At 48.3% G+C, this 27,831-nt stretch overlaps 2 protein-coding genes across 2 annotated transcripts in view; one reads left to right on the forward strand and one right to left on the reverse strand.

The window, feature by feature from the left end:
• SERPINA3 (serpin family A member 3) overlaps positions 1-27,831 on the reverse strand; it is a 133,084-nt gene that overhangs the window by 46,735 nt on the left and 58,518 nt on the right.
• On the forward strand, positions 672-27,275 carry SERPINA5 (serpin family A member 5). The gene is made up of 8 exons (XM_027120458.1): positions 672-727; positions 2,226-2,228; positions 6,577-7,198; positions 8,550-8,820; positions 9,180-9,327; positions 10,109-10,439; positions 22,896-22,902; positions 27,265-27,275. Exons 3-6 carry the CDS (start codon positions 6,592-6,594, stop codon positions 10,295-10,297), a joined length of 1,215 nt encoding a protein of 404 aa, XP_026976259.1. The 5' UTR covers positions 672-727; positions 2,226-2,228; positions 6,577-6,591; the 3' UTR covers positions 10,298-10,439; positions 22,896-22,902; positions 27,265-27,275.

The raw sequence follows: 27,831 nt of genomic DNA on the forward strand, positions 1-27,831 counted from the left end.
ACAGTCCAAGTGAGCCCACAGAAATCCTGGAGACAGACCTTTGCTTAGCAAAGAGCCCTGGCCTTGGAGACAGCGACCTGGGCACTCAGCCCCGCTCTGTCCCTAACTGATGCACATCTCTGAAAAGTTCCATCATCTCTCTGAGCCTCGGTTCAGTTATGAGTGCAATAAGAGGGGTGGATACAGTGATCCCTCATCTCAGCCATTGTGAGACCTTCTCAATCCATCTAATTTCCACCGGGATCTGGCGATGGGGGTCCATGAATCTAGTAAGCACACAAGACTTTGAAGAGCTTGGGTCCTCACTCCTCCAGATCTGCAGCAAATTGGCTGCAGGAAACAAAAGGATCAGCCCGGAGGAAGGGAGGAGGTTTGAGAGGATGTCTCTTTCCCTGCGTCTGGACCAGCCGGCAGCTGGTCACCTGTCCATCCTGGTCTGCCTGGGATGCTCGTGCCATTGCTGGCAGGTGGTGGCTGGTGTAGGGCTTTCGGGGCAATGACGAGATGGCCCTGGTCAGAGCTCAGATGGCTTTGGCTTGGTAGGCCTAGAAGCCCTGCCAGGATAGGACAGGGCGAGGCTGGCTGGGGCGGGGCCACGGGAGGGGCGGAGTCAGGGCCCTGCTCTAGTCAGTAACAGATGCTGGCTCCAGTCCAGCCAGCCCTCTGCTCTTTACCGAGCCCAACCGACCGTGGCCTCTGCCGTGTGCACGCTCGGCCACTGGACAGAGTAAGTACAGGCACAGTGGATGGAGGGCCGTGGGCTCAGGGGCGAGGAATGGGCTCTGGAGTTACGGGATTTGGAGGGCTTAGAAACTTTGGAGGTGCCCCAGGGTGAGCAGGACACAGTGGTGGGGAGGGAGCCAGGGCCTCTGGAGCAGAGAAGTGGGGGACACCCCGCCCCTTGCTGTGTGGTCTTGGGGGTGGCACTAAATCTGGCCGAGCCTCAGCTTCCTCGTGGATAAGATGCAAATGATTGCACCCCTTGCACGGTGTGACTGTGAAGAGCACATCTGGTATGTGTGGAGGCATTTTTAGTTGTCATAACTGGGGCGCGGGGGTTGCTATTGGCTTCCAGAGGGTAGAGGCCAGGGATGCTGCTGAACACCCCGCGATGCACAGGACAGCCCCCACCACAAAGGATGATCTGACTCCAAATGCCTGAGAAACCCTGAACGGGGACAAAATGTCTGGTACCCAGGACGTGCTCGATCAACCATAGCTTCTACTGGTTTTTGTGCCTGGAACCTTGGACCTTTAGAAACCAGGAAAAATGTTCAAATATAATCTGTTTCCCTGAGATAAGGCTGCCCTGCCCAGAGGCTGCTACCCAGAGTGGTTGTTAGAGCTCCAGATGCCATTTTGCTGTTTGTTAGATAAACAAAATGTGGATGTGAAGTGAGTGCAATTTTCAGTTTTTCTAAGGATGGGGCTTTTGGCATGAAATGCAACAATAAAAGGGAAACTGCTCCCCTGGGCCAACATCCTTATTGACAGGTCCAGAAACTGCAGCTTGAAGAATAAAGGGGGTGGGAGGGAACTTTGGGAGGTGATGGATGTGTTCAGGCGTTGATGGTGGTGATGGTTTCATGGATGCGTACTTCTCTCCAAACTCATCGAGTTGTCTACATTAAATATGTACAGGTTTTGGGGTGTCAGTCCAGCCTCAATAAAGTGGTTTTAAAAAAGAAAGAGAAAGGAAACTGAAGCTGAGCTATTCAAGGTCAGCTGAGTTATTCAAGGTCAGCTGGCATGTTAGCCCCAGGGCCACGAGGGCTCAGCCCAGGACGCCCAGCCTGGCTCATTCCCACATCTCGGTGGCCAGCGTGTGGTCTAACACCTCCGAACTACAGAGAAGGAGACAGGGTCCATTCATCCATCCACTCATCCATTCATTCACAGGGGTGTCTGAGCATCACCCCTTGACTGAAAGTGTCACGGCGGGACCAGCACAGATGCGGGTCCTCTCTTACAAGCACATGTTCTAGTGGGGGAGAGGCCGGAACAAGAGGGGTCAACAGCGCACGCATACGTAATTGCACTTCTGTAGCTGATGGAGCCATGAGAGAAACAATCAAAGGGGCTGTTATAGAGAATAACGGCGGAAAGGGCGTGGTCACGTGTGGACAAGGTACCACCAAGAAGTGACAGTTAAGTAGAGGCCTGGACTCAGGGAGAAACTGGTCCTTGTGAGAAAGGTGGAGAAAGGGCTCCAGCGGGGAGAGCAGAGTGTGCAAGCGCCCATGGCTGGGATGGGGCTTCTGTGTTAGGAATTGAAAAAGAAGAAGTGTGCCCTGGGAGACAGAGCTGGTCACGTGAGGCTGGGGGCAGCAAGACAGAGCCCGACTGCACGCATCCTCATGGGGTATCGTGCAAATCATGGTTTTCCCAAGCCACTGGGCAGCAAGAATGTTCTTAGGCAGGGGAGTGGCTTGACCATGTTTGTGATTGAAGGGGATTCTTTCAGAATGTACTTATGTATGTAGAATGGCTCTCAGGCCCAGGAGAAGTGGGGTCCAGGTGAAAGAAAAAAAAAAAAGGCTTCCATTAGGATGGTGGCAGGGAAAATTGGGAGAGGCAGGCAGATTCGGAGCTAGAAACTGGCAAGCCTTGCTGATAGTCTGGAGATGGGGAGGGAGTCCCCATCCTAGGAAAGTCCCCCAGGTCACTGATTCCAGGAAGCTCTGCCCCCTGGTCTTTAGGATCCAGGGGAAGTTGTGATTTTGTCTTTTGCTCTCTGCCTGGGCTCCACATCTTGTATCTATCTCCTTGCGTAATTAGCAGATAGTGGACAGACCCTTCTGAGCTGCACACCTCCCATGGCTGAGTCCAAAGTCTACCTCAGTGGGACTTTGTTGCCTAACATTTGGAATACACGCCAGCAGATTCTGGGTCTGGATGGTGGGGGACCAGGGGAAGGACTGCCCGGGGCCTGCCTACTCCATGCCCACCCTCTGTCGCCGCAAGTCCCTTTGGTCTGGGATGCCAGATAAAATTGATCGATCTGCTCTCTTCCCTCTGACACGCGGGAGCATCTCTGCAGACACACTGGCGTCAGGGGCCCAGGAGAGGGTCAGCCAGGCCAGGCTCTGCCGGCCCGCTGCGGGGGCTGGTGTCCTGAGAGCCAGACTCACAGAGCCTGGAGCAGACTCTCCACTGGCTCAAAGGTGGCACAAAACTCTGTAAGCTGTGTATTTGTACCAGAGGCCCAGGAGTGTAATGGCAAAGACTGGGCTTAGAAACTAGGAAACCCGAAATGAGCACCCCTGGGCCTCCATTTTCTCAGAAGTAACCTCTCTGACCCTCTGTCTCCTCTTCCGTACAGTTGTGACAAGGACACCAACTCCATGTTGCTGTGGAGGAGTGTAAATGAGCTAATTCGTGTGAACAGGTTGGGAGAGACCCAGGGATACTCACCAGCAGCTACAGAGGAGGGGGAACAATGTGTCATTCCTCAGAGCCATAAAAGGCAGCCAAGAGGCAGCGTGTACACCAGTCAGAAGAATCTGGATTCTAACCTGGTTCCATCACTCACTGGCTGGGACAAGCTTTTCCATTTTGCTAAGCCTCAGTTTATTTGGCTGTAAAATGGGGCTAATAACACTTTTGGTAAAGATGAAATGCAGTAATATTTATAGAGTATCTAACAGGTCCTTAATAAACAGTGGATTCAATAAGAGGGAGAGAGAGAGAGGTAAATGGAGCAAGGTTTTCTGGGTCCCAAACCTGCAGCCCAGGGGAGCCAGAGGGAAGCTGAGCCCTCGCTCTCTACGGGGACTCATGGGGCGTTCAGAGAAGTGGCTCTGGCCCATCAGATCGCTGGTGTTTCAGGGGGGTCAGGCAGTGGTGGAGCCACGGCACCAGACCTCTAGGTTTTTATGAAGAAACTGAAGCCTGAGAGGGGAAGGGCCTGGCTCAAGGTCACCAGGCTGCAGGGGTGGGAGGATGGGAGACTGGAACTCTCACTCCTGCTCCCCCGCCAGCTGCCCCTGGGCTCCGTCCAAGCAGAAAACTCTTCTGTGGCCTGTAGCTATTCTTTGAAAGTATTTCTTTTAGGGTAATTATCAGCTCGGTGTTAATCTGTGTCTGGGAGCTGGGGGGTTGGTGAGCTGGACTGCTTCTTCAGCAGCTTCCTGCTACATTGATGATTCTAACACTCTGCACGCTAAAGGACACAGAGATCACACCACCCACCCATGTCCTTTACAGACCTCCATGAAGGCAAGTCTCAAAGTGGGAACAAAAAGGGAGTGTCAGCATGGGAAGCCTGTTTCTTAATTCTCTGCAGAGTAGGGGCTATCGGTGGTGACCGTGGAGGCCAAGAATACAGGATCGGGAGGCTGTGATACAGAGGAGGGGGACCAGGGATCTGGGGGAGCTAAACGGTGTGGCGGTTCAGAGCATGAGTTGTGAGGGTCAGAACTAGGTCTGAACCCTAGTAGCTTTGCCACTACTAGCAAGCAAGTCATCCTCTCTGAGCCTCAGATGACCCGTCTGTAAAATGGAGCCAGTGACAGAACCTGCCTCCGTGGGCGGGTGTGAGGCTATAGCAGTTGATATATGTCAAGACAGCGCAGCACCCAGCAGTGGCGGGTGCTGGCGATGCACTCGGGCCTCCCATGGGCATGGGGACTGCTCGGGCCGCTATATTTGGTTCAGGGTAGCTGGAGGTTCTGCAGACAGAATCGTCTAAATGAAGTTCCTTTGTGGGCTCAGGTGCAGTTGGGAGGCTGGGGTGGTGAGCATGACTTGCTTGAGTCCGTCAATTTCATTCAGACAAAGACGGCCAGGACTGCCGATCCCCGAGCTCCCTGGTGTCCCCCACGCCAGCCACCTCCAATGCAGCTCTTTGGGGCTCTTTGCAGTTTGGTTTTGCATGGGTCTGTGACTCTGTGTCTGTGCTCGCCCTGGGCCTGGGGCACCTGATGACACGGTGTCCACCGGGGGATGCACGCCAAGCGCGAGGTCTCATCAGGGGTCAGTCAGGCCACCGTGGGAATTAGTTGTCCAGCCGCCACCAGGCTGCCACGAGAGCGTGTGTGTGAAAGCATGTACCCCATGGTACAGCTGGGGAAACGGGGGTCTCGGGTGGGGCTCTGGCCAGTCGCTGCCACACCAACAACTCACACCTGGACAGCATGTCTGCACCGGGCACTGCTCCAAGCACGTTACGTATGTTGGTCATTAAAGCCCCAGCCCCTGGTGGAGGTTCGGTCACGACCTCCATTGTACAGGTGGGGCAGTGGCATGGGTGTAACCGACTTGTACCACATCACACTTTGGAGGAAGCAGTGGGACTGAGACTTGAACCCAAGCTGCTGGGCTGCAGAGTCTCTGCACTGTTCACGGGGGTGGAAGGAGGGCTTAGGAGGCCCGGGCACAGGAGGGGTTACTGGGTGCAGAGAAGGGGTCTAGGAAGGTGGTCATGCGAGAGACTGTGGGCGGAGGACAAGGCCAGAATGATGCAGGAGCCCCCAGGGCCCACCTGAGAGGCTGTAGACAGACAAAAGGAAGCTGAGGGCCTCCTCACCTGGGGGAGACACGGAAGAAGAGATGCCTGGGGGCTCAGACAACACACATTTATGGTCTCACAGTCCTGGAGGCTGGAAGTCCAAGGTCAGCAGGGCTGGTTCCTCCTAGGGCTTCTCTCCTTGGCTTGTATGTGAATGTCTCCTCCTCCCTGTGCCTTCACATTCCTCACGTGGTCGCCCTTCAGTCTGTGTGTGTCTGTGTCCTAGTGCCCTCTTCTTATAAGGACACCAGCCACGTTGCATCAGGGCCCGCTCGACCTCATTTTAACTTAATTACTTCTTGAAAGGCCCTGTCTCCAAATACAGTCACATTCTGAGGTACAGCGGGTTAGGACGTCAATGAATGGATTGGGGGGACACAATTCAGCCCATCACAGACGAGAAGGGAAGTTGGGGGGCTCACGTTAAGAGGGCGGAATTTCCTCAAGGGGGGAAGGTGCCTCTGATGACGGACAAGGATGGCTTTGAGGGGTCCTGGAGCAGCCCCTGGGGAAGCCCCTGGGGAAGTTCACTGATGAACCACAGGAGGCTGGCACGCTAGCCACCACGCCATGGAGTAGATATTCCAAATGCACAGGGACGAATCCAGCAGTGTGGCAGGGGCCACGGCGGGTAGCTGCCCTGAGCTCAGACAAAGGACACGAGGTCTTGCAAATGCTACACCCAGGGAAGGAAGTGAGGGTTAGGGGCCATGTATGGAAACAGGCTGCCAGGTCCCGGTAACCTCAGGGACGCTAACCCGGCCGAACACGGGAGAACCCTCCGCCCCACGGCCCATCCCCCTGTGACGCGTACCTCGACGTGGGTGAGGGAGGCTTCTCGCCTTGGTGGCCAGTCCCCACGTGGGATCTGTCCCCTCCGCCTGGTGCCCGCTCTCCCCACCCACCGATGCCCATGTCCTCAAGTCTCTGTGCTGCAGTCCCTCCCGCGCTACCTAACGCTCACTCGCAGCCTCTCCGGTTCAGCATCGCCCTTTGAGGCTGCTGGTTGATGGTGCCGCCTCCCGGAATGGCAGCCTTGCTTGTGACCTGCCCACCCTCCCTTTCAGGCCTGGGCAGCCACGATGCGGCTCCGTTTACTCCTGTGCCTGGTACTCCTGAGCCCGCGGATGGCCGCCCTGCGCCGACCCCAGAAGAAGAGAGTTCAGGAGCTGCCGCCCGCAGTTGCCACAGTGGCCCCTCGCAGCCGGAACTTTGTCTTCGACCTCTACAGGGCCTTGGCCGCAGCTGCCCCCGACCAGAACATCTTCTTCTCCCCTCTGAGCATCTCCGTGAGCCTGGCCATGCTCTCCCTGGGGGCGCGGTGCAACACGAAGGCGCAGGTACTGGCGGGCCTGGGCCTCAGCCCCCAGGAGGGCCAGGAGGAGGAGCTCCACAGCGCCTCCCAGCGGCTGCTGTGGGAGCTCGAGCGGCCCAGAGACGGCCTCCAGCTGAGCCTCGGCAACGCCCTGTTCACCAAGCCCGCGGTGCCCATGGAGGAGGCCTTCCTGGGCGCCATAAGGACGCTGTACCTGGCAGACACTTTCCCCACCGACTTTGAAGACCCTGAAGGGGCCCAGAAGCAGATCAATGATTACGTGGCAAAGCAAACGAAAGGCAAGATTGTGGACTTGGTTAAGGGCCTGGATGGCACTGAGGTCATGGTCATAGTGAATTACATTTTCTTTAAAGGTAAGGCCCCGAGCTTTCTCTTTTAAGATGCTTTTGTCAAAAAAAAAAAAAAAAAAAAAAAACAAGCCAATTCCCGCACCCATGAAAGAGTGGGAGTGGATTTATTCTTTTCTGATCCCTGTTGATAGACTGAAGCCAACAGCAGCTGGGTGAGACAGTGTCTTCTTACTGCATAAGGTGGAGTGAAAGACCCCGGATGCTGTTTCCTCCACTGGGGAAGAGCTGGTTCCTGGTCGTGCCCCTGGGGGCACTTAAAGCAACAGCTTCCACAGAGGCTCTGAAGCATGAGTTTTTCAAGGCCACGATGCCAGAGAAACTGACAGCATGGCTACTCAGGGCAGGACTGTGGGCCTTAGAAGGGCCTTAGAGGGCATTTCCCAGATGCTCCCTGGTACCCGTATCCTCCTAGGGGCTGTTTCCTCAACCGAGAAATCCTGGGACAAGAGCCTGTTCCCCTGAACAGTCCTCTCCCCACTCCCCAAGAGCTGACCCCCCGCCATCTTTATCTCCCTGGCATTGCTTGTAAATATCCCTACTCATCTCAGCTTGTACACCTGCTTCTCCTTCTAGATACTGAGCCGCTGAGCACCCTGCGCGGGGCCTGCTGGGGATGGGGGAGGGGCAGGGAGGGAAAAGGATAGAGGAAAATAGTTAAACTGTTAACCAAGCCCCCCTCTCCCCGTGGTCACAGATGGTGAGTATCAGGCTTGGGCTCTAAGATTTCTTGTCCCCGGTCCAGGGCTAGGCTGCAGAGGACAGCTGTGAAATAATCTAAGTGGTGCATGCGGGAGGGATCTATATTTGATCACTAGTAAGAAAATGGAAACCATTACTTGTCCCACTTTGAACAAAATGTCCCAAGCAGACAAAGCAAGAAGCATAATCACAGACTTCTCAGCAGGAAAAATCATGTTTTTGCAGGAACCTTTCCAACCTTTCTCCCAAACCCAGATTGAGGTCAAATATTGGGAAAAGACGGAAAAAGAGAATAGCTCACCCAGATATAGTGTAGCTTTGTCAGCCGTACATATTAGTTACCCTTTTCACTGGGATGTTTGACCTTGAGTAGAAACATCAGAGATTCAGACAAACGACATTAGGGGTGAAGGGTCTCTGAAGACACGAAAACCAACCTCCTTGTTTTGCAAATGTGGAAATAAAGCCCCACAAAACGTTCAAGCCTGTCCCCCGAATTAGGAAGTGGCTTGTCTTTATATTCAAGAGGTTTGGCAGTCCCTTCTGCCCATAAGACTGCTCCAGAGAGGATGCTGTCTGTTTGGTAGGTTTAGTGTCTGCACACTTTTCATTGGCAGCTGAGAATGTTTAATTCCTTTTCCATTTTAATCTTTAGCTAAGTGGGAGACAAGCTTCAACCGCAAAAGCACCCACGAGCAGGACTTCCACGTGACCTCGGAGACGGTGGTGCGGGTACCCATGATGAAACGAGAGGATCAGTTTTACTACCTCCTGGACCGAAACCTCTCCTGCAGGGTGGTAGGGGTCCCCTACCAAGGGAATGCCACCGCCTTCTTCATTCTCCCCCGCGAGGGCGGGATGGGACAGGTGGAAAATGGCCTGACAGAGAAAACACTGAGGAAGTGGCTCAAGATGCCCATGAAGAGGTATTCTTCACACTATTCCAGGGCCAGCCTGCTGCTGCACACCTGCAGGGCCACACGGCAGTGGTGGGAGAACTCACCTGGCCTGGGAGCCGCCTCCCAGCCCAGAGGCATCATGTGAAGTCCCAGCCCTCTGGCCTGACCCAGATAGAGGGACCAGGGCTGGAAGCTGGGTTTTCTGGCAGGGCCGTCAGAGTGGGCAGTGACCTCTGGGGGCAGCCCAGGTCCAAGTGTAGAGTAGGATGGGTTCCATTGTAGGCAACGTGCTGGAGGAGCATTATGAAACCAAGAGGAGATGGCAGGAATGTGAGCTCAGGGAGCCAGTGCTCTGGGAGGGTCCAAGAAAGGTCTTCTCTTTCCAGACAGCTTGAGCTTCACCTACCCAAGTTCTCCATTGAGGGCTCCTATCAGCTGGAGAAAGTCCTCCCCAAGCTGGGGATCAGAGATGTCTTCACCTCCTATGCTGACCTGACCGGCATCTCCAACCATTCCAACATCCAGGTGTCTGAGGTGAGCTCAGAAGCTCCTGAGCACCTGCTTTCAGAAATTTCTATCCTATCCTATCTTATCCTATCCTATCGTATCCTATCCTATCTTATCCTATCCTATCGTGTCCTATCTTATCCTATCCTATCCTATCCTATCCTATCCTATCCTACCTTATCCTATCTTATCTTATCCTATCCTACCTTATCCTATCCTACCTTATCCTATCCTATCCTATCCTATCCTATCCTATCCTATCTTATCCTATCCTATCCTATCCTATCCTGTCCTATCCTATCCTATCCTATTCCATCCCATTCCTCATTCCAAATCCTTTCTCTCTCTCTCTCCTCTTTTCCCTCAGGAAGCAAAGGTTTCACTTTGCATCTTGTCCTCTGAACAATGGGAAACCCTACCCAGCACCGTGCCTTGGGGGAAGGTGTCTTGTCTGAAGCAATCAAAACTAAGAATTGGATGCTAGCTCCTTCACTCACCAGCTGGTGTGTGAAGGAGCTAACAACCTCCAGCAATTACTCGACCTCTCTGAGCCTCCTTTCTCTCTATAAACTTGGAGAGTCACACCCTTGCTGCTAGATGCAGTGAGAATTCAATGAAAGACATGCATGCGCTCACCTGTAAGCCGTGGTGCGCAGTAGTTGTTCAATCACATCATCTCCTATCTGCTTCATGGCTCAGGAGCACAGAAACTTTCACAGTGATGCTGCTGGCAGAAACTTGTCTGTTTCCCCCTGATGGCATCTCCCAGCCCCTGGTGGCTCGGTGACGCCTGATGTCTCCCCTGCAGATGGTTCACAAAGCCATGGTGGAGGTGGATGAGTCGGGAACCCAAGCGGCTGCAGCCACGGGAACAATCTTCATGTTCAGATCTGCCCGGATGAGCTCTCAAAAGGTAGTATTCAACAGGCCCTTTCTGATGCTCATTGTGGAGAACAACAAACACATCCTTTTCCTCGGCAAAGTGACTCGCCCTTGAGATGGGGATTTCTCCTGAAAGGCACGGGCTTCCATAGTGGAAGATGAGGGTGCACTATGGCCATGTATCTGCTGGGAGCTGGTGATATACACAGGTTTAATTGACCAATGAGGCTTCCACAAATAATAATAATAACAATAACATTGAAATACTGATGATTGCTTCTTTCCACACGATTGCAAGACGGGTGCTTTGGAGAACATTTGGTTTTGCTCTTACCCTTCATCCATGGAGACTAGCACTGAGATCCAGAGAGGCCACACAGCATGCCAGTGGCAGAGAGAAGCTCAGAATCCAATCCAGGATTGTTCCAGTAGATATTTCCACCAGGAAGCATATTCCCAAGCCTAGTTCCCCACCTGTCTGTAATACCAGCTACCAGTTTGCCATGGTTTGGAAAGGACACTGGAATGGGGGTATGAAGTGGGGCTTCTGTCCCAGCTGTGTGACATTGGGTAATACTGTCGCTCTCTGGACTTCGGTTTCCCCACGTATACGATGAAGGGTCAGGTCAAGGACTGGAGGATCCTTGAAATCATATAAAAAGTGTAGAATGTTCCCCACAAATCAGGTGATTTCAATGCATCCAAGTGCCACCCATCTTTTAAGGAAAGCAGGTGGACGGCAGGGTGGACACGGCCATCTCAGGTTTGTACCATCCTGTGGGTACATTTACAACCTCGTGGGCTTGGCTGGGGGTGGGAGAATGGAGGCCTGTTGCAAATACTAGAGTACCAGTTGAAGACCCTGATGACTAACTGTGGATTTTAGTGTCAGCAATAACAATAAAGCATTTTGCAAACACTGGCTGTCATTGTCCTTCTGGAAGTAGCTCTGGGAACAGCAACATTAATAGCTTATGTTCCAGGACTGATGCTAGGAGCTTAATCTGAATGGTTGCACTTACCCCTCACAATATCCTGTACCAGGCAGGCACTCCTCTTATCCCCACTTTACAGATAGGGATGGTGAAGCTTGTAGAGAACAGGTAATATACCTAGTCTCACAGCTCCTTGGTGGTGGAGGCAGGATTTGACCCCAGGAGTGTGGCCCCCGGACCACCCTCTCAGCCCCGGGCTCTGCCGCAGAGGAGACATGAGCCAGAAACAGAAGCCCAGGTCAAGTGCATCCGGGCACTAGCTCCCTTGTCATCCAGGTAGGCTCACTCTCCTCCTTCACGAAACCCACCATGCTTCCTTGTCTATCAAATAAAGGGGATTGGACCCTTTCAAGAATCAATGAATGAATGAGTGAATGAGTCCTTCACTCAGTCTCAGACTTTCCCCTAATTAGCTGCCCCCAAGTCTGACCCCTGAGTGCCTGTCGCCCCAACTTACATGCCCAAAGCTTGCTTTCCATGAACCTGCGGCCAGCACTCTGACCCCAGAGACTGGACTGTGTGGGTGCCCCTTAGAACTAACGGGGTCAGAACCCCAAGCTCTGACCACCCCTCAAAGTACTGAGCATCTACTATATGCCAGCAGTGGGGATACTTTGCATCTGTGATGTCGTTAATCCTTCAGCAACCCTGTAAGGTCAACCTCAGCGTCCTCATTTCACAGAGGGCAACATAAGTGCTTGCCCAGAGCCCCCCTGCTGGTGACAGTGTAAGGCCCAGGCTCGGGGACCCAGATGGCACAGATGTCGGCCGGCGGCAGGGTAGATGGCTGCAACCAGAGCCAGACGCCTTGTCTGCGTTTTTGCTTTGGGCTTGGGAAGCTCTGGAGGATGGGGCCTCCTCATGGAGCCAGACCCGCTCCTGTGTGCCTTTTCCTTTCGCAACACCTGGTCTTTTTTGGCAAATATTTTTCTCAGAATTTACTCAGCCAGTCCAAGGTCAGGGGGAGGTCCTGGCTGTGCCATGTGTGTAAGGCCAAGGTCCAGCGCTATCTAAAGTTCACTCAGCAAACAGTCACAAAACAGCTCCCGTGTGGGGATCGGGCCGGGCTCAGGGCGGCCGATTTGGGGTATCATGGAAGGAAGCTCTGAGCTGGGAGTCACGGCAGGTCATGTAAGTCAATTGTCACACGATCCTGGGCTGAACAAACTGATAGAGCAACTCAGAGAGAGAGAAAGAGAGTTAACTTCTGAGGTCTCAGGGAAGGTTTTGCTGAAGAAGTGACTCTGAGCTGATCTTGAAGAGCATGTAGGGCTTCACAGACAGCAGACTTGGGAACAGAGCTGGGACTTCCAGGCCAAGGGAACAGCTGGAGAGAGCATGAGGCTGAGTGAGCTACAGTGTGGATGGCAAATTGTGGAGACTTCAGCCTGGACCAGGGCAGGGAGTGGGAAGGAGAGCAAGGAGGAAAGAGGGGACAGTGCTTGCGGTCCAGTGACAGGGACTCTGCACATGAGGCCCAGGTTTTGTCTCCTTTCTCCTCCTGATTTCAGGGTAGTTTGGCCATCCACGCCACACCTAAATCATTCCCTGGACCTCTTCCTGCCCCTCACTCTCCCATCTGTGCATACCATAGACGCTTCACTCATCCCCCTAGGGGGCGCTCACACCCATCCACACCTGCTTCTCCATCAGCCCCGCCTGCCCCTCCCTGGGATAGACCTCATTCATCAGGTGAGATAAAGTACCAGGTCTGTCAGAGCCCACATTATAGGCATGGCTGTCCCCCTCAGGACCCCCTTTCTTAGCCGCCGTATTCATTTACTAGGGCTGCCATAACAAAGTCCCACAGACGGAGTGGCTTAACAACATAAATGTATTATCTTACAGTCCTGGAGGCTGGAAGTCTGAGATCAAGGTGTCATCAGGGCTGGTTCCTTCTGAGGGCTCTCTTTTGTGTTTGTAGATGACCGTCTTCTCTCTGTGTCCTCACATGGGCTTCCCTGGGTGTGTGTATGTCTGTGTCCAAATCTTCTCATCTCCCAATCTCCACCAGTCATATTGGATTGGGGCCCACCCTAATTTTAACTTAATCATCTCTTTAAAGATGCCATCTCCAATTCCAGTCACGTTCTGTGGTACTGGGGGTTAGGACTTCAACATAGGAATTTAGGGGGACACAATCCAACCCATAGCAGTCACCCCACCTTTGAGTTTCTTGGAAGCTGTTGCCAAGTTCATTTGTGTTCTTAGGAACCCACTTTCATTTCCCTCTCTGACCACGTGCACTCTGAGGCCCTCCCTGTGTGGACTCTGCTGCTGCCAGAAAGTGGAGGAACAGGGCTAGGGCCCAGGACTCCTTCCTCCACCTCTCCCTGCAGAAACCCACACCAAAAAGAATGAACCTGGTCTCCAGAGGAAGCACTTCATGCCCCATTAAACAGCCTTGCCCAGACTACACTTGTTTCTTTAGCTCTTTCATCCAAAGGCCATTGCTCATGGGGTGCCTACAGGGAATCAGGCAAGGAGCTAGTAAAAGGGTGTAATGTTGAGCCCAGCAGACACGGGCTTAGGCAATAACCAAGTATACAAACAAACGAGCAGAATTACAAACTCCGATGAGGGTAATTCTTTTGTCCACAGATGTTTATTGAATATCCCCTGGCACTGCTCTAGGTGCTGGAGATAAATGAAGAAGACAACAAAGATCTCTGCTCTGGAGGAACTATATTCTAGTATGGAGTGACCATAACAAAAAAAATAACAAAGAATACAAAAGAAAAGTAAAATACATCGCATGTCAGTTGATGGCAAATGCTATGGAGAGTGAGTTTGACAATTAGAGCAGGAAGTAAAGAACAGTAGTGCCAGGTGGAGAGACCTGACATCCACGACCTTGGGTGAAATACCTTGACTGTGTGGTCAAGGTCAACTTCACCAGTGGTATGTTGTGTTATCATCTTGTTTCTTCTGATATGGGGTGATGAGAAGGGAGCATTGCCTCAGTGGGATCTTCCCCCAAACACATAACCTCACTCTGATCATGAGAAAATAGCATACAGACCCCAACTGAGGGACTCAACAAAATACCTGACCAGCAGTACTCTTCAAAAGTGCCAAGATTATGCAAAACAAGGAAAGCCTGATGCTATGAACTGAAGGTTTGTGTTCCCTCAAAATTCACATGTTGAAATCCTCACCCCCAGTGTGATGGTATTAGAAGGTGGTGTCATGGGGAGGTGACTAGGTCATGAGGATGGAGCCTTCATGAACGGGATTAGTGCCTTTAAAAGAGACCCCAGATGGGCTTCCCTGGTGGTGCAGTGGTTGAGAGTCCGCCTGCCGATGCAGGGGACGTGGGTTCATGCCGGGAAGATCCGGGAAGATCCCACATGCCATGGAGTGGCTGGGTCCATGAGCCATGGCTGCTGAGCCTGCATGTCCGGAGCCTGTGCTCCACAACGGGAGAGACCACAACAGTGAGAGGCCCGCATACCAGAAAAAAAAAAAAAAAAGAGAGACCCCAGAGGTGAGGGTTGTGGTGTGATGAATTGGGAGATTGGGATTGACATGTATACACTGATGTGTATAAAATGGATGACTAATAAGAAAAAAAAATTAAAACAAACAAAAAAAGAAAAAAAGAGACCCCAGAGCTTTCTCTTGCTTCTTCCCATGTGTGGACACAAGCAGAAGAGAGCCCTCACCTGGCCATGCTGGTTCCCGGATCTCCAGCCTGGATGCCCAGCCTTCAAAACTGTAAAGAGTAGATTTCCACCACGTACAAGCCACTCGGCCTGTGGTATTTTGTTATGGCAGCTGGGACAAATTAAGACTCCTGAGAAACTGTCACAGGCCAGGTAAAACTAAGGAGACCTGGAAACTAAGTGTAATGTGGTTTCTTGGATGGGATCCTGGAGAAGAAAAGGGACATTAGTGGAAAAAGTGAAATCCAAATGACTCTATACAGTAAAAAGGCTCACTCCTTAGTTTTCAGAAATGTACCGTGGCTCTGTAAGATGCTTATGTCGCAGGAGCTCTCTGCACCGTCATTACGACTTTTCTGTATATCTAAAATTGTTTCAAACTAGAAAGTTGACTTTTTTTAGTGAAACGTTAAAAAAAAAAGTAGGGAAGAGCATAGGTGTGGGGTTAGGGTTGTGAAGGCAGAATCAGGAGACCAGTTAAGGAGGAGAACAGGGCGCTAAGAGAGATAGCCAAGGACTTTCTACAGCTGGGGCTCCAGAGGGAGCTCTGGGGTGGTGGCATTGAAGCCAAGAGCTGAGGGACAAGCAGTAGTGAACGGAGCGAACGTTACTTGTGCACAACGTGAGCGAAGAAGACCCAGAGGTGGGAGAGTGTGTCCTGTTCACGGAACTGACGGGACACAGGTGGCTGGAGCCTGGGAGGCTCGCTCTTCACCAGCACCTGTTAGGCTGTGCAGGGTGCTGGGGGCGGGGGAGGCACTCCTAACACTGGGTAGCACTTGGATGCCACCTACTGTGTGCCTGGCACTCTTCTAAGCCCTCTGCATACATCGTCTCAGTTAATGAAGAGGCAGAGAGGCACCTGTGCAAGGGGCTGGGATGGCAAGTGGGTGACGTCAGTGACCTTCTCCTGTTTCCTAGAGAGCTGCACCCCAAAGTGGCTATCTGCCACCAATCCCCAAGGAATGAGGTGGGAACGAGGTGGCCCCGAGGTGGCAACATCTACAGAGGCAAAAGCGCTTTGGCTACTTGGGAGAATCCAGTACGAGAGACCACATGCCATTCCTGATGGTGATTTTCTGTGAAGACACAGAGTACAGATAACGAAATGCTCCTACACACGCCCGCATTGCTAACTCGCCCATATGTGCACACGTGGGTGCACACAGCCTTCTGGAGATGGGTGGCTTCTCAGCAGCTACTACAGCTGCAGCCTCTGGTTGTACCAGAGCATTCGTTGTGTACCTGGGCAGGGTGGGGCGGGAGGGATGGTGCTCAGAGTCTTCCCCTCTCTGTGCTCCTGCTTCTCCATCAGTCTCCCAGAGAGGCTGCTATGAACCATTCGTGGCTTTGATCAACAGGTACATTTCCTTCACAGATGTTAAGGGACCCGAGCGGGGTGGGGGTGGGTTGGGCTGGGGGTTGGGAAGATGGGTTTGGTGGGCGTGGGGTAAAGGAGTATGGGACAAGGGCCCGGCCTCTGCTCCCAGGTGTGCTGAGCAAACACATGTGTCCATTTCCCCCACTGCCCGATGGGGTGATGGTAACGGGGCTGTTTGAAGGCTTGGAGGAAACCAGACAGGGGAAGGGGCCCTGACCCTACAGCAGCATTTCTCAGACTGTGACCAGCATCACCCAGGGAGCTTGTTAGAAATGCCTATTCCTGGCCCTTACCCGAAGAATCAGCATGTTTAACGGCCCCCCCCTCAGGATTCGGATGCACAGGCAGACAGAAGACCACGGGGTTTCCGATGTGGCTCGGGCCGCAGGGAATCTGCGCCCCCTCCTCCCTGCAGCTGCCACCACCCGGCTTCAGGGCCTGAAGACTCTTATACGCTACACCCCTAGGGCCCAGACACTCTTTAGTATTAGGCATTTCTCCAGCTAGTCCTTGTCGAGCCACAGCTGGTAATAAACACAAACCCAGGCACATCCTCAGGACTCTGCCCAGAGGTCCATCCATGGTGGAGATTTCCTGACTCCCCCAGACCATTTCTGGTCCCCCCTACACACCCCTCCCTCCCTCCACCACTTCCCACACTGTATAGTTATCATCTCTCTATGTTTCTGTGTCTCTCACACACCAGGAAATCCCTGAGGGTTCACCCCGGTGCCTGGCACGGGCCTTGACCCAAAGTGCCCTCAACAAATGTTGGGTGAGTGAACGAAGGGGCCAAGTGGGAGGCCACCAAAGACTCTATGCCTCTGCAAGTCCTCAGGCCACTGCCTAAGACCCCCTATTCCTTGAGCCCTGGACCCCTACCCGAGGGCATCGTGCAGGTGGGGCTGCTAATAACATATAGGACACCCAGATAAATATGAATTCCAGATAATGAATCATTTTTTAGCATAAGTATGTCCCAGGAATTGTGGGATAGGTCCCAGGAATTCGTTTGCCAAATCTGGCAGCTCTGTCTGTAGGGAACAAGGGTGAGTGAGAAGCAGCCATCCCCACAGCCAAAAGCCAACAGTGCTCCCTGCAGAGCTGAGGGGAAGTCACCTCATGGGGACAGCAGGCAAAGGCTCTTGCTGTAAGGGGAGTGGGAACGGGTTTGGAGGCGTCAGAGGAGGGACTATTCCACCAAGAAGCACCAGGGAGGGCTTCCTGCCACATGCTGTGCAGCCCTAGGTATAACAAAGTGGTTGACTCATGGGTGATTGCATCCAACTGAAGCCTGAGACAGAATGTTCTCAGAGGTCCCCTTGTTTATAAAGGGAGTTGAAACCCTCCCTTCTCCTGGCATGAGTTGAGGGACCTGTGGGCTCTGCAGGGACAGCTCTACACTCAGGAATGTGCTTGGGGACCTGGTGCTGGTGTCCCAGCTGCAGAGGTGGGCAGGTCCAGACCACGTGGGTGCTGCTGGACCAGAGGTTGGAAGGGAGGCCTGGGTTGGAGGTGGAGACTTCAAACACAAGAGTGCCCTGAAGAGCCTGTATCCCTAAAGATGTTCTGGGGACCTTGCAGAAAACAGACTGGGAAGGAGCAGGCGGGGAGGAGTGCAGACAACCCAGTGGTCACTCACACAGGGAGCAGTGCCAGGAGCTGGGACCAGAGTGTGGGCAGCAGAGATGGAGAATAAGAAGTGGTTTCCAGGGATGTGGAAGTGGGAGATCTCGCCCCTCACTAAAGGGGAAGCTGGAGGAGGGAGGATGACTCCAGGTTCCTGGCTGAGCTGGGAAGATAGAGGCACTGTTCACTGAGATGGGGAGCAGAGAACTGTGGGGTGGGGGGTTATTTAGGGCATAGTCAGTGGGATAGATCACCAAAGAGAGAAGCCAAGGAGGAGCTATGTCAAAATTCTGGTTACCAGAAATCTCTGTAACATGGAGAGAGCTACAGCACCCCAGGTAAGAGGCAGGAGGTGATCGATGTGACAGGAAACCACCTGTGAAGGAGAGTGGAGATCCCTGTGATATAGGAGAGGGTCTCAGGCCAGACCAGGCTGCCGAGGGGGTACAGGAGGAAGTGGAGTGCATGCGAGGGCTTCTGGGCAACAGCACCCACATTAGCCAAGAGTCCCGCAGCCTGCAGGTGACTTCATGCTCCAGGGTCCCTAAAGTCAGAAACTATTACTGTCCTTGTGTTACTGAACCAAACTTGGGTCTGCTCGCCCATGGGCAATGAACCAGTCTGACACCAGGTTGTGGTAAAGGAAAGTGCAGCGTTTATTGCAGGCGCCAAGCAAGGAGTAAGGCAGCTAGTGCTCAAAAGACCAGAAACTCCCTGATGGCTTTCAGGGAAATGTTTTTAAAGACAAGGGGAGGGGAGAGGGTTGTGGGGTACGTGATCAGCTCATGGACATTCTTCTGATTGGTTGGTGGTGAGGTAATTTGGAGTCAACATCATCAACCTTCTGGTTCGACTGGTCTGGGGTCTATGTGCTAATGGGCAGCTTCCACCTGCTGGAGTTTCAGTATCTGCAAAATAACTCAAAGGATATGGCTCAGAATATTATCTATAGCCCTTGAGGAGGAGCTAAAGATCCTTGATTTTGTTTAACGGCTAAACTATGGTTATTTTGTCTTGCTTGACTGTTTTCCTTTGCTTCTGCATTTTCTCACTTCTCTGATTAAATTTATTCTTTGGAACTCGGGGAAGGCCTAGGAGGCTAAAGTTTTTCTACAAACCAGAGGCAGGTGGAGGACATGGTGTGGTCTGTCCCAGGAAGACACCTTAGGATCCTGATCCATTACACACGTTTTCTGGACCAGGTGCCAGATCTTTCCATGGGCTGGCCCAGAGCAGAGTCAGGATGCCTCCACCTTCCCATGGGCTGCATGTGGTGTCTCTGAAGTCAGGCTGGGAACAGGGCAGTCAGGTGTAGGCCTGTGTTTCCTGGAGAGGACAACGCTGTGGGCTCCAAAGCCAGCTGGTCTGGTGCGGAATCCCCGCTAGGCACTTACTGCCTTGCAACCTTGGGAATTCGCTTCATCTCTCTGTACCTCAATTTCCTCATATGTAAAACAGAATAACTGTACCTCCCTCAGAAGGTATTTGTGAGAATTTAAGTTCTTAACATAAAGATTAGATCACCTGTGATTACATCCTCATTATGACCAGGCCTCTGTGTGGTGAAGGAAGAACGGGTAAACATGTTTAAAAAGAGGAAAGGCTGAGGGAACACCCATTTACTGAGGCATCAGCTGTATGACACACACCATGCTGTGTCTGCTTTCTTCCATAATACTCAAATGTCCCGGTTTACTGTCTTTCCCTATCCTGAGAGCCAAGTGGGCAGGTGAAGTGGATCTGGGTTAATCTCCGGCTGTATAATAAATCATTCTAAAAGTTTACAGCTTGGGACAACAAAACATTTATTATCTCACAGTTTCTGAGGGTCTGGAATCTGGGAGGGGCTGAGATGGGTGGTTTTGATTTAGGGTCTCTTGTGATACTGTGCACACCTGCCCGGGGCTGGAATTCCACATCCAGACTCACTCACATGGCTGTTGGCAAGAGGCCTCAGCTCTTTGCCTTTGGGTCTATTCACAGGGCTGCTTCAGACATGGCTTCCGCTAGAGTCTGCATGTGTGTGTGTGTGTGTGTGTGTGTGTGAGAGAGAGAGAGAGAGAAGCCAAGATAGAAGTAGCATCTTTTTATAACCCAGTCTCAGAAATGATACCACATCCTTTCATTCACATTCCTTTCATTAGCAACAAGCCACTAAGTCCACTCCAGCTCAACAAGAGGGTAATTAAACTCCATCTCTTGAAGGCAGGATTATCAAAGAATTTGTGGATGTACCTCTAAAATGACCAGCTTACTGTATCCCTAGAATCCAGCAAAATCACTGCCCTCACAGTTGAGTCAATTAAAAATGCATGAGGTCAAGATGGTGGTGTGGGAAGATGCAGAGTTCGCATCTCCCCACAACTAGGGTGCCTGCCAGATGCTGGTGGGTGACCTCGACACCCAAGGAGATAGGAAGAACCCCTAAACAAACCAGTAGGACATGGAGGGACTGAAGGGAGAGGAGAAGTGGAAGTTGGACAGGACAGGCACCACTGGGGTTGGCTGAGATGGGAGGAGGGGTTCCTAAGCCTGGAGGGACCCTCAGGGGCTTGGATAAGGGGGAGTGTGCCAAACGTTTCCCATGCTCAATCAGCCCTGGAAGTCTGCCTGGCTCTCAGCTGTGTCCTACACCCTCAGAGGCCCCCTCTAGGTTGTGTTGGTACTGGGGACGTAGGAGGGAGGCTGGGGGAGAATAGGAGAGGCAGGTGGGAGGGGCCCTCCAGGACCAGAGGAGTGGGAGAGGAGCAGAGGACATTTGTCCCACCCACTCGGGCCCAGGAAGCCTGCTCGGTTCTCAGGTGGGGTCCCCCACCCTCTGAGACCAGAGGTATGCCTGGGCCCTTTCTGTTGCTTTGAGCCTAAGCCCCAATCCCACCTCCCCAGGGCCTTTTCCAGCCATGTGGGTCCTAAGCATGGGCCCCACCCACCACCCAAACCCTGCCCCTGCCTAGGCCCCACAGTCCACAGTCAAGGCATTTTCCACCTTTTTTTTTTTCTTCTCCTCTGTTTTTACTATTGTGGTTCTGTTTTGCCTTCTGGTTGTTGTTTCATCTATATTTTTATTTTTATATTCTTTCTAACATATCTGTTAGTTTCCTAGTCTAATTTTATTTTATTTATTTATTTATTTTTTGCGGTACACAGGCCTCTCACCATTGTGGCCTCTCCCACTGCGGAGCACAGGCTCCGGACGTGCAGGCTCAGCAGCCATGGCTCACGGGCCTAGCCACTCCATGGCATGTGGGATCTTCCCGGACCGGGACATGAACCTGTATCCCCTGCATCGGCAGGTGGACTCTCAACCACTGTGCCACCAGGGAAGCCCTAATTTTATTTTTATTCTTTGTAATTGTTCTCCTTTTTCTTTCTTTTTTTGCCACCCCATGTGGCTTGCAGGATCTTGGTTCACGAGCCAGGAGTCAGGGCAAAGCCCCTTCAGTGGGAGCTCTGAGTCCAAACACTGGACTAGCAGTGAACCTCAGACCCCAGGGAATATTCACTGGAGTGAGGTCTCCTGGAGGTCCTCATCTCAGCACAAAGACCTAGCTCTACCCAACAGACTACAAACTCCAGTGTTGGAAGCCTGAGGCCAAACAACCAGTAAGACAAGAACACAATCCCACTCATAAAAAAAAGGAAAGAAAAAATGAGACAGCAAAAAAATATGTCACAGATGAAGGAGCAAGGTAAAAGCCTACAAGAGCAAATAAATGAAGAGGAAATAAGCAATCTACCTGAAGAAGAATTCAGAGTAATGATAGTAAAGATGATCTAAGATCTCAGAAAAGGAATGGAGGCACGGGTTGAGAAGATACAAGAAATGTTTAACAAAGATGTAAAAGAACTAAAGAACAAGCAAACAGAGATGAACAGTACAATAACTGAAATGAAAAATACAGCAGAAGGAATCAATAGCTAAGGCAGAAGAATGGATAAGTGACCTTGAAGACAGAATGGTGGAAATCTCTGCTGTGGAACAGAGTAAAGAAAAAAGAATGAAAAGAAATCAGGACATTCTCAGAGATCTCTGGGACAACATTAAATGCACCAACATTCAAACTGTAGGGGTCCCAGAAGAAGAAGAAAAAGAGAAAGTGTCTGAGAAAATATTTGAAGAGATTATAGTCAAAAACTTCCCTAACATAGGAATGGAAATAGTCACCCAAGTCCAGGAAACACAGAAAGTCCCATACAGGTAAACCCAAGGAGGAACATGCTGAGACACATATTGATCAAACTAACAAAAATTAAATACAAAGAGAAAGTATTAAAGGCAACAAGGGAAGAGCAACATATAACATACAAGAGACTCCCTTTAAGGTTATCAGCTGATTTTTCAGCAGAAACTCTGCAAGCCAGAAGGGAGTGGCATGATATATTTAAAGTGATGAAAGGGAAGAACCTACAACCAAGAATACTCTACCCAGTAAGGCTCTCCTTCAGATTTGACAGAGAAATCATAAACCTTACAGTTAAGCAAAAACTAAGAGAATTCAGCACTACCAAACCAGCTTCACAACAAATGCTAAAGGAACTTCTCTAGGCGGGAAACACAAGAGAAGAGAACAAAAGAGGAAGGGAAGAAAAAAGACCTACAATAACAAACCCCAAACAATTAAGAAAATGACAATAGGAACATACATATCGATAATTACCTTAAATATAAATGGGTTAAATGCACCAACCAAAAGACATAGAATGGCTGAGTGGAAACAAAAACAACAGACCTGTATATATGCTTTATAAAAGAGACCCACTTCAGACTTAGGGACACATACAGACAGAAAGTGAGGGGATGAAAAAATATATTGCATGGAAATAGAAATCAAAAGAAAGTTGGAGTAGCAATACTCATATCAGACAAAATAGACTTTAAAATAAAGACTGTTACAAGAGACAAGGATGGACACTACATAATGATCAAGGGTTCAATTAAAAAAAAAGACATAACAATTATAAATATTTATGCACCCAACATAGGAGCACCTCAATATATAAGGCAAATGCTAACAGCCATAACAGGGAAATCGACAGTAACACAATAATAGTGTGGGACTTTAACAACCCACTTACACCAATGGACAGATCATCCAGACAGAAAATTAATAAGGAAACACAAGTCTTAAATGACACATTAGACCTGATAGACTTGATTGATAATTATAGGACATTCCATCCGAAAGCAGCAGAATACACTTTCTTCTCAAGTGCACATGGAACATTCTCCAGGATAGATCACATCTTGGGTCACAAATCAAGCCTTGGTAAATTTAAGAAAATTGAAATCTATCAATCGTCTTTTCTGACCACAACACTATGAGATTAGAAATCAATTACAGGGGAAAAAATGGTAGAAAATACAAACACATGGAGGCTAAAAAATATATTAGTAAATAACCAATGGATCACTGAAGAAATCAAAGAGGAAATAAAAAGATACCTAGAGACAAATGACAATGAAAACACGATGATCCAAAGCCTATGGGATGCAGCAAAATCAGTTCTAAGAGGGAAGTTAATAGCAATGCAATCTTACCTCAAGAAACAAGAAAAATCTCAAATAAACAACCTATCTTACACCTAAAGCAACTAGAGAAAGAAGAACAAACAAAACCCAAAGTTAGTAGAAGGAAAGAAACCATAAAGATCAAAACAGAAATAAATGAAATAGAGACAAAGAAAACAATAGTAAAGATCAATGAAACTAAAAGCTGGTTCTTTGAGAAGATAAACAAAATTGATAAACCTTTAGCCAGGCTCATCAAGAAAAAAAGGGAGAAGACTCAAATCAATAAAATTAGAAATAGAAAAGGAAAAGTTACGACGGACATCACAGAAATACAAAAGATCATAAAAGACTACTACAAGCAACTATAAACCAATAAAATGGACAACCTGGAAGAAATGGACAAATTCTTAGAAAAGTACAACCTTCTAAGACTGAACCAGGAAGAAATAGAAAATATGAATGGACCAATCACAAGCACTGATATTGAAAGTGTGATTAAAATTTTTCCAACAAAGAAAAGTCCAGGACCAGATGGCTTCACAGGGGAATTCTACCAAACATTTAGAGAAGAGTTAACATCTACCCTTCTCAAACTCTTCCAAAAATTTGCAGAGGAAGGAACACCCCCAAACTCATTCTATGAGGCCACCATCACCCTGATACCAAAACCAGACAACGATATCACAAAAAAAGAAAATTACCGGCGAATATCACTGATGAACATAGACACATTAAACCACAACAAAATAATAGCAAACCAAATCCAACAACACATTAATGGGATCATACACCATGATCAGTGGAATTTCTCCCAGGGATGCAAGGATTTTCAATATTTGCAAATCGATCAATGTGATACACCACATCAACAAATTGAAGAATAAAACGCATATGATCATCACAAGAGATGCAGAAAAAGTGTTTTGACAAAATTCAAAACCCATTTATGATAAAAACTTTCCAGAAGATGGACTTAGAGTGAACCTACCTCAACATATTAAAGGTCATATATGACAAAGCCACAGCAAACATCATTCTCAATGGTGAAAAACTGAAAGCATTTCCTCTAAGATCAGGAACAAGACAAGAATGTCCACTCTTGCCAGTCTTATTCAACATAGTTTTAGAAGTCCTAACCATGGCAATCAGAGAAGGAAAAGAAATAAAAGGGATACAAATTGGAAAAGAAGAAGTAAAACTGTCACTGTTTGCAGATAACATGATACTATTCATAGAAAATCCTAAAGATGCCACCAGAAAACTACTTGAGCTCACCAGTGAATTTGGTAAAGTTGCAGGATACAAAATTAATGCACAGAAATCTCTGGCATTCCTATACACTAACAATTAAAGATCGGAAAGAGAGATCAAGGAAACAATCACATTTACCATTGCATCAAAAAGAATAAAATACCTAGGAATAAACCTACCTAAGGCGGCAAAAGACCTGTACTCAGAAAACTATAACATACTGATGAAAGTTATTAAAGATGACACAAACAGAGGGAGAGATATACCATGTTCTTGGATTGGAAGAATCAATATTGTGAAAATGACTATACTACACAAAGCAATCTATAGATTCAATGCAATCCCTATCAAATTACCAATGGCATTTTTCACAGAACTAGAACAAAAAATTTTACAATTTGTATGGAAACACAATAGACCCCGAATAGCCAAAGCAATCTTGATAAAGAAAAAGAGCTGGAGGACTCAAACTCCCTGACTTCAGACTATACTACAAAACTACAGTCATCAAAACAGTATGGTACTGGCACAAAAAACAGAAATATAGATCAATGGAACAGGATAGAAAGCCCAGAGATAAACCCATGCAGCTATGGTCACCTAATCTATGACAAAGGAGGCAAGAATATACAATGGAGAAAACAGTCTTTTCAATAAGTGGTGCTGGAAAAACTGGACAGCTAAATGTAAATGAATGAAATTAGAACACTTCTTAACACTATTCACAAAAATAAACTCAAAATGGATTAAAGACCTAAATATAAGCCTGGATACTATAAAACTCTTAGAGGAAAAATAGGCAGAACATTTTTGACATAAATTGCAGCAAGATATTTCTCAATCCACCTCCTAGATTAATGAAAATAAAAACAAAAATAAACAAGAGGGACCTAATTAAGCTTAAAATCTTTTTCAGAGCAAAGGAAACCATAAACAAAATGAAAAGACAACCCTCAGAATGGGAGAAAATATTTGCAAATGAAGCAACTGACAGGGAATTAATCTCCAAAATATACGAACATACAGCTCAGTATCAAAAGAACAAACAGCGCAATCAAAAAAATGGGCAGAAGATCTAAATAGACATTTCTCCAAAGAAGACATACAGGTAGCTAAAAAGCACATGAAAAGGTGCTCAACATCACTATTAGAGAAATGAAAATCAAAACTACAATGAGTCATCACCTCACACTGGTCAGTATGGCTATCATCAAAAAATCTACAGACAATAAATGCTGGAACCCTCATCACTGTTGGTGGGAATGTAAATTGGTACAGCCACTATGAAGAACAGTATGGAGGTTCCTTAAAAAACTAAAAATAGAGCTACTACATGATCCAGCAATCCCACTCCTGAGCATATATCTGGAGAAAGCCATAATTCGAAAAGATGTATGTACCCCAATGTTCATTGCAGCACTATTTACAATAGCCAAGACATGGAAGCAACCTAAATGTCCATCAACAGAGGAATGGATAAAGATGTGGTGTATATATATACAATGGAATATTACTCAGCCATAAAAAATGAAATAATGCCATTTGCAGCAACATGGATGAACCTAGAGATTTTCATAGTGAGTGAAGTAAGTCAGACAGAGAAAGACAAACATCATATATGATATTGCTTATATGTGGAATCTAAAAAAAGGGGTACAAATGAACTGATCTACAAAACAGAAATAGAATTACAGATGTAGAAAACAAACTTATGGTTACCAGGGGGTAAGGGATAAACTGGGAGGTTGGGATTGATGTATACACACTACTATATATAAAATATATAACTAATAAGGATCTACTGTATAGCACAGGGAACTCTACTCAGTACTCTGTAATGGCCTATGTGGGAAAAGAATCTTAAAAAGAGTAGACATATGTATATGTATAACTGATTCTCTTTGCTGTACACCTGAAACTAATGCAACATTTAGATCAACTATACTCCAATAAAAATTTTTTAAAAAGCTAATTTAAGTTTGTTAGTTTAATTAATATGGTTGTATCTTTAGAGTTATCAACATTAAGTATAATACTTTTAGTGAACCCAATTTTAATATAAAATTTGTTAGCAAGAAATATAACTTGGTGTGATAAAATTTTCATAAGTAAATTAAATGTAAATGGGATGAGAGTTTTTAGGTGAACTCTAAGAATAATTGTGTATTTTGGTATAACTACTTTAAAACAGTTTCACCAAATCTTTTGATAGCTTGAAAAAAAACTTGTTTTGTTTCAGAAACTATGCAAAATTCTTGGAAAAGTAATACATCCTGGTATAATGTTATCAGTCATAAATCTAGTTCCTTTCTTCCAATGTTGTGTCACAGAAATGCCAAATTTTCTTGTCAGTTTCATTATAACAAACTCTCAGATCTTAAATATTGGGTATTTTTAAGTCTTTTTTCATTTACAGAGAGTTATTGTTTACACTGCTGCTTTTACAAATATGTTTCACCTTCAGAGACATTCATAGGAAGGACTCCGATACTTTCTCTGGAGTATAGTTTTCTGATAAACTTTCAGATCATATCACTGAACTGGATAAGAGTTTACAGAACTCGAATGGAGAAACTGATGGCTTCATAAAACTGGGGAAAAAGATCAAAATCAAGAATTAAATTCATGGGAATGAGTGAACTGATGAAGATGATAATAATTTGTATGACTTTTTGGTTTAAATATTCCCTATTTTTTAATGTTTCATTCTACCAGATTTAAGGAACCCTCTTCTCTCAAGACATCTATGACTTGCAGCATTCTGATATTGTATAGCTTTGTAAACAAAGATGAAACATTATTTTTTCTCCCCATCTGAACTCTCCAGGACTCAGAAACTCTTAATGACTATTCTTATTTTCATGGCAATTTAGTCATTTACATAAATTCAAAATAATCTGCTCTCTTTAGAACAGGACACAATTGGAAAAACATTGATTTATTACCAAGGCTTGTTTGGAATGCCATATTTAAGAGTATGCATAAATTCAGGTATTACCATCCAGCTTTAAGGAACTAAGATTGACTTTATGTAGCCAACAATCCCCTTGGAAAAACAGTCTGGTGCTTTGCTCACAGGGTTCCCAGCTGTCTAATCAGGTGAGTAAGGAAGGTCACTTCCTGGCAATTGCAGGAAGCTGAAGATATTTGGGGGATCTCAAGAAGGGAGGGATTCACCTAAATCTATAGGTATTGCAGGCAAAGTCTGATGGCAAG

The sequence above is a fragment of the Aethalodelphis obliquidens genome, unplaced genomic scaffold (assembly GCF_003676395.1).
Source record: "Aethalodelphis obliquidens isolate GAN/ISIS:26980383/991018 unplaced genomic scaffold, ASM367639v1 scaffold21, whole genome shotgun sequence".
Classification (NCBI taxonomy): domain Eukaryota; kingdom Metazoa; phylum Chordata; class Mammalia; order Artiodactyla; family Delphinidae; genus Aethalodelphis; species Aethalodelphis obliquidens.

Coding starts and splice junctions, on each gene's coding strand:
- SERPINA5 (XM_027120458.1), top strand. CDS start 6,592: ATGCGGCTCCGTTTACTCCTGTGCCTGGTACTCCTGAGCCCGCGGATG. Junction 7,199..8,549: donor GAATTACATTTTCTTTAAAG/GTAAGGCCCCGA, acceptor TTTAATCTTTAG/CTAAGTGGGAGACAAGCTTC. Junction 9,328..10,108: donor CCAACATCCAGGTGTCTGAG/GTGAGCTCAGAA, acceptor TCTCCCCTGCAG/ATGGTTCACAAAGCCATGGT.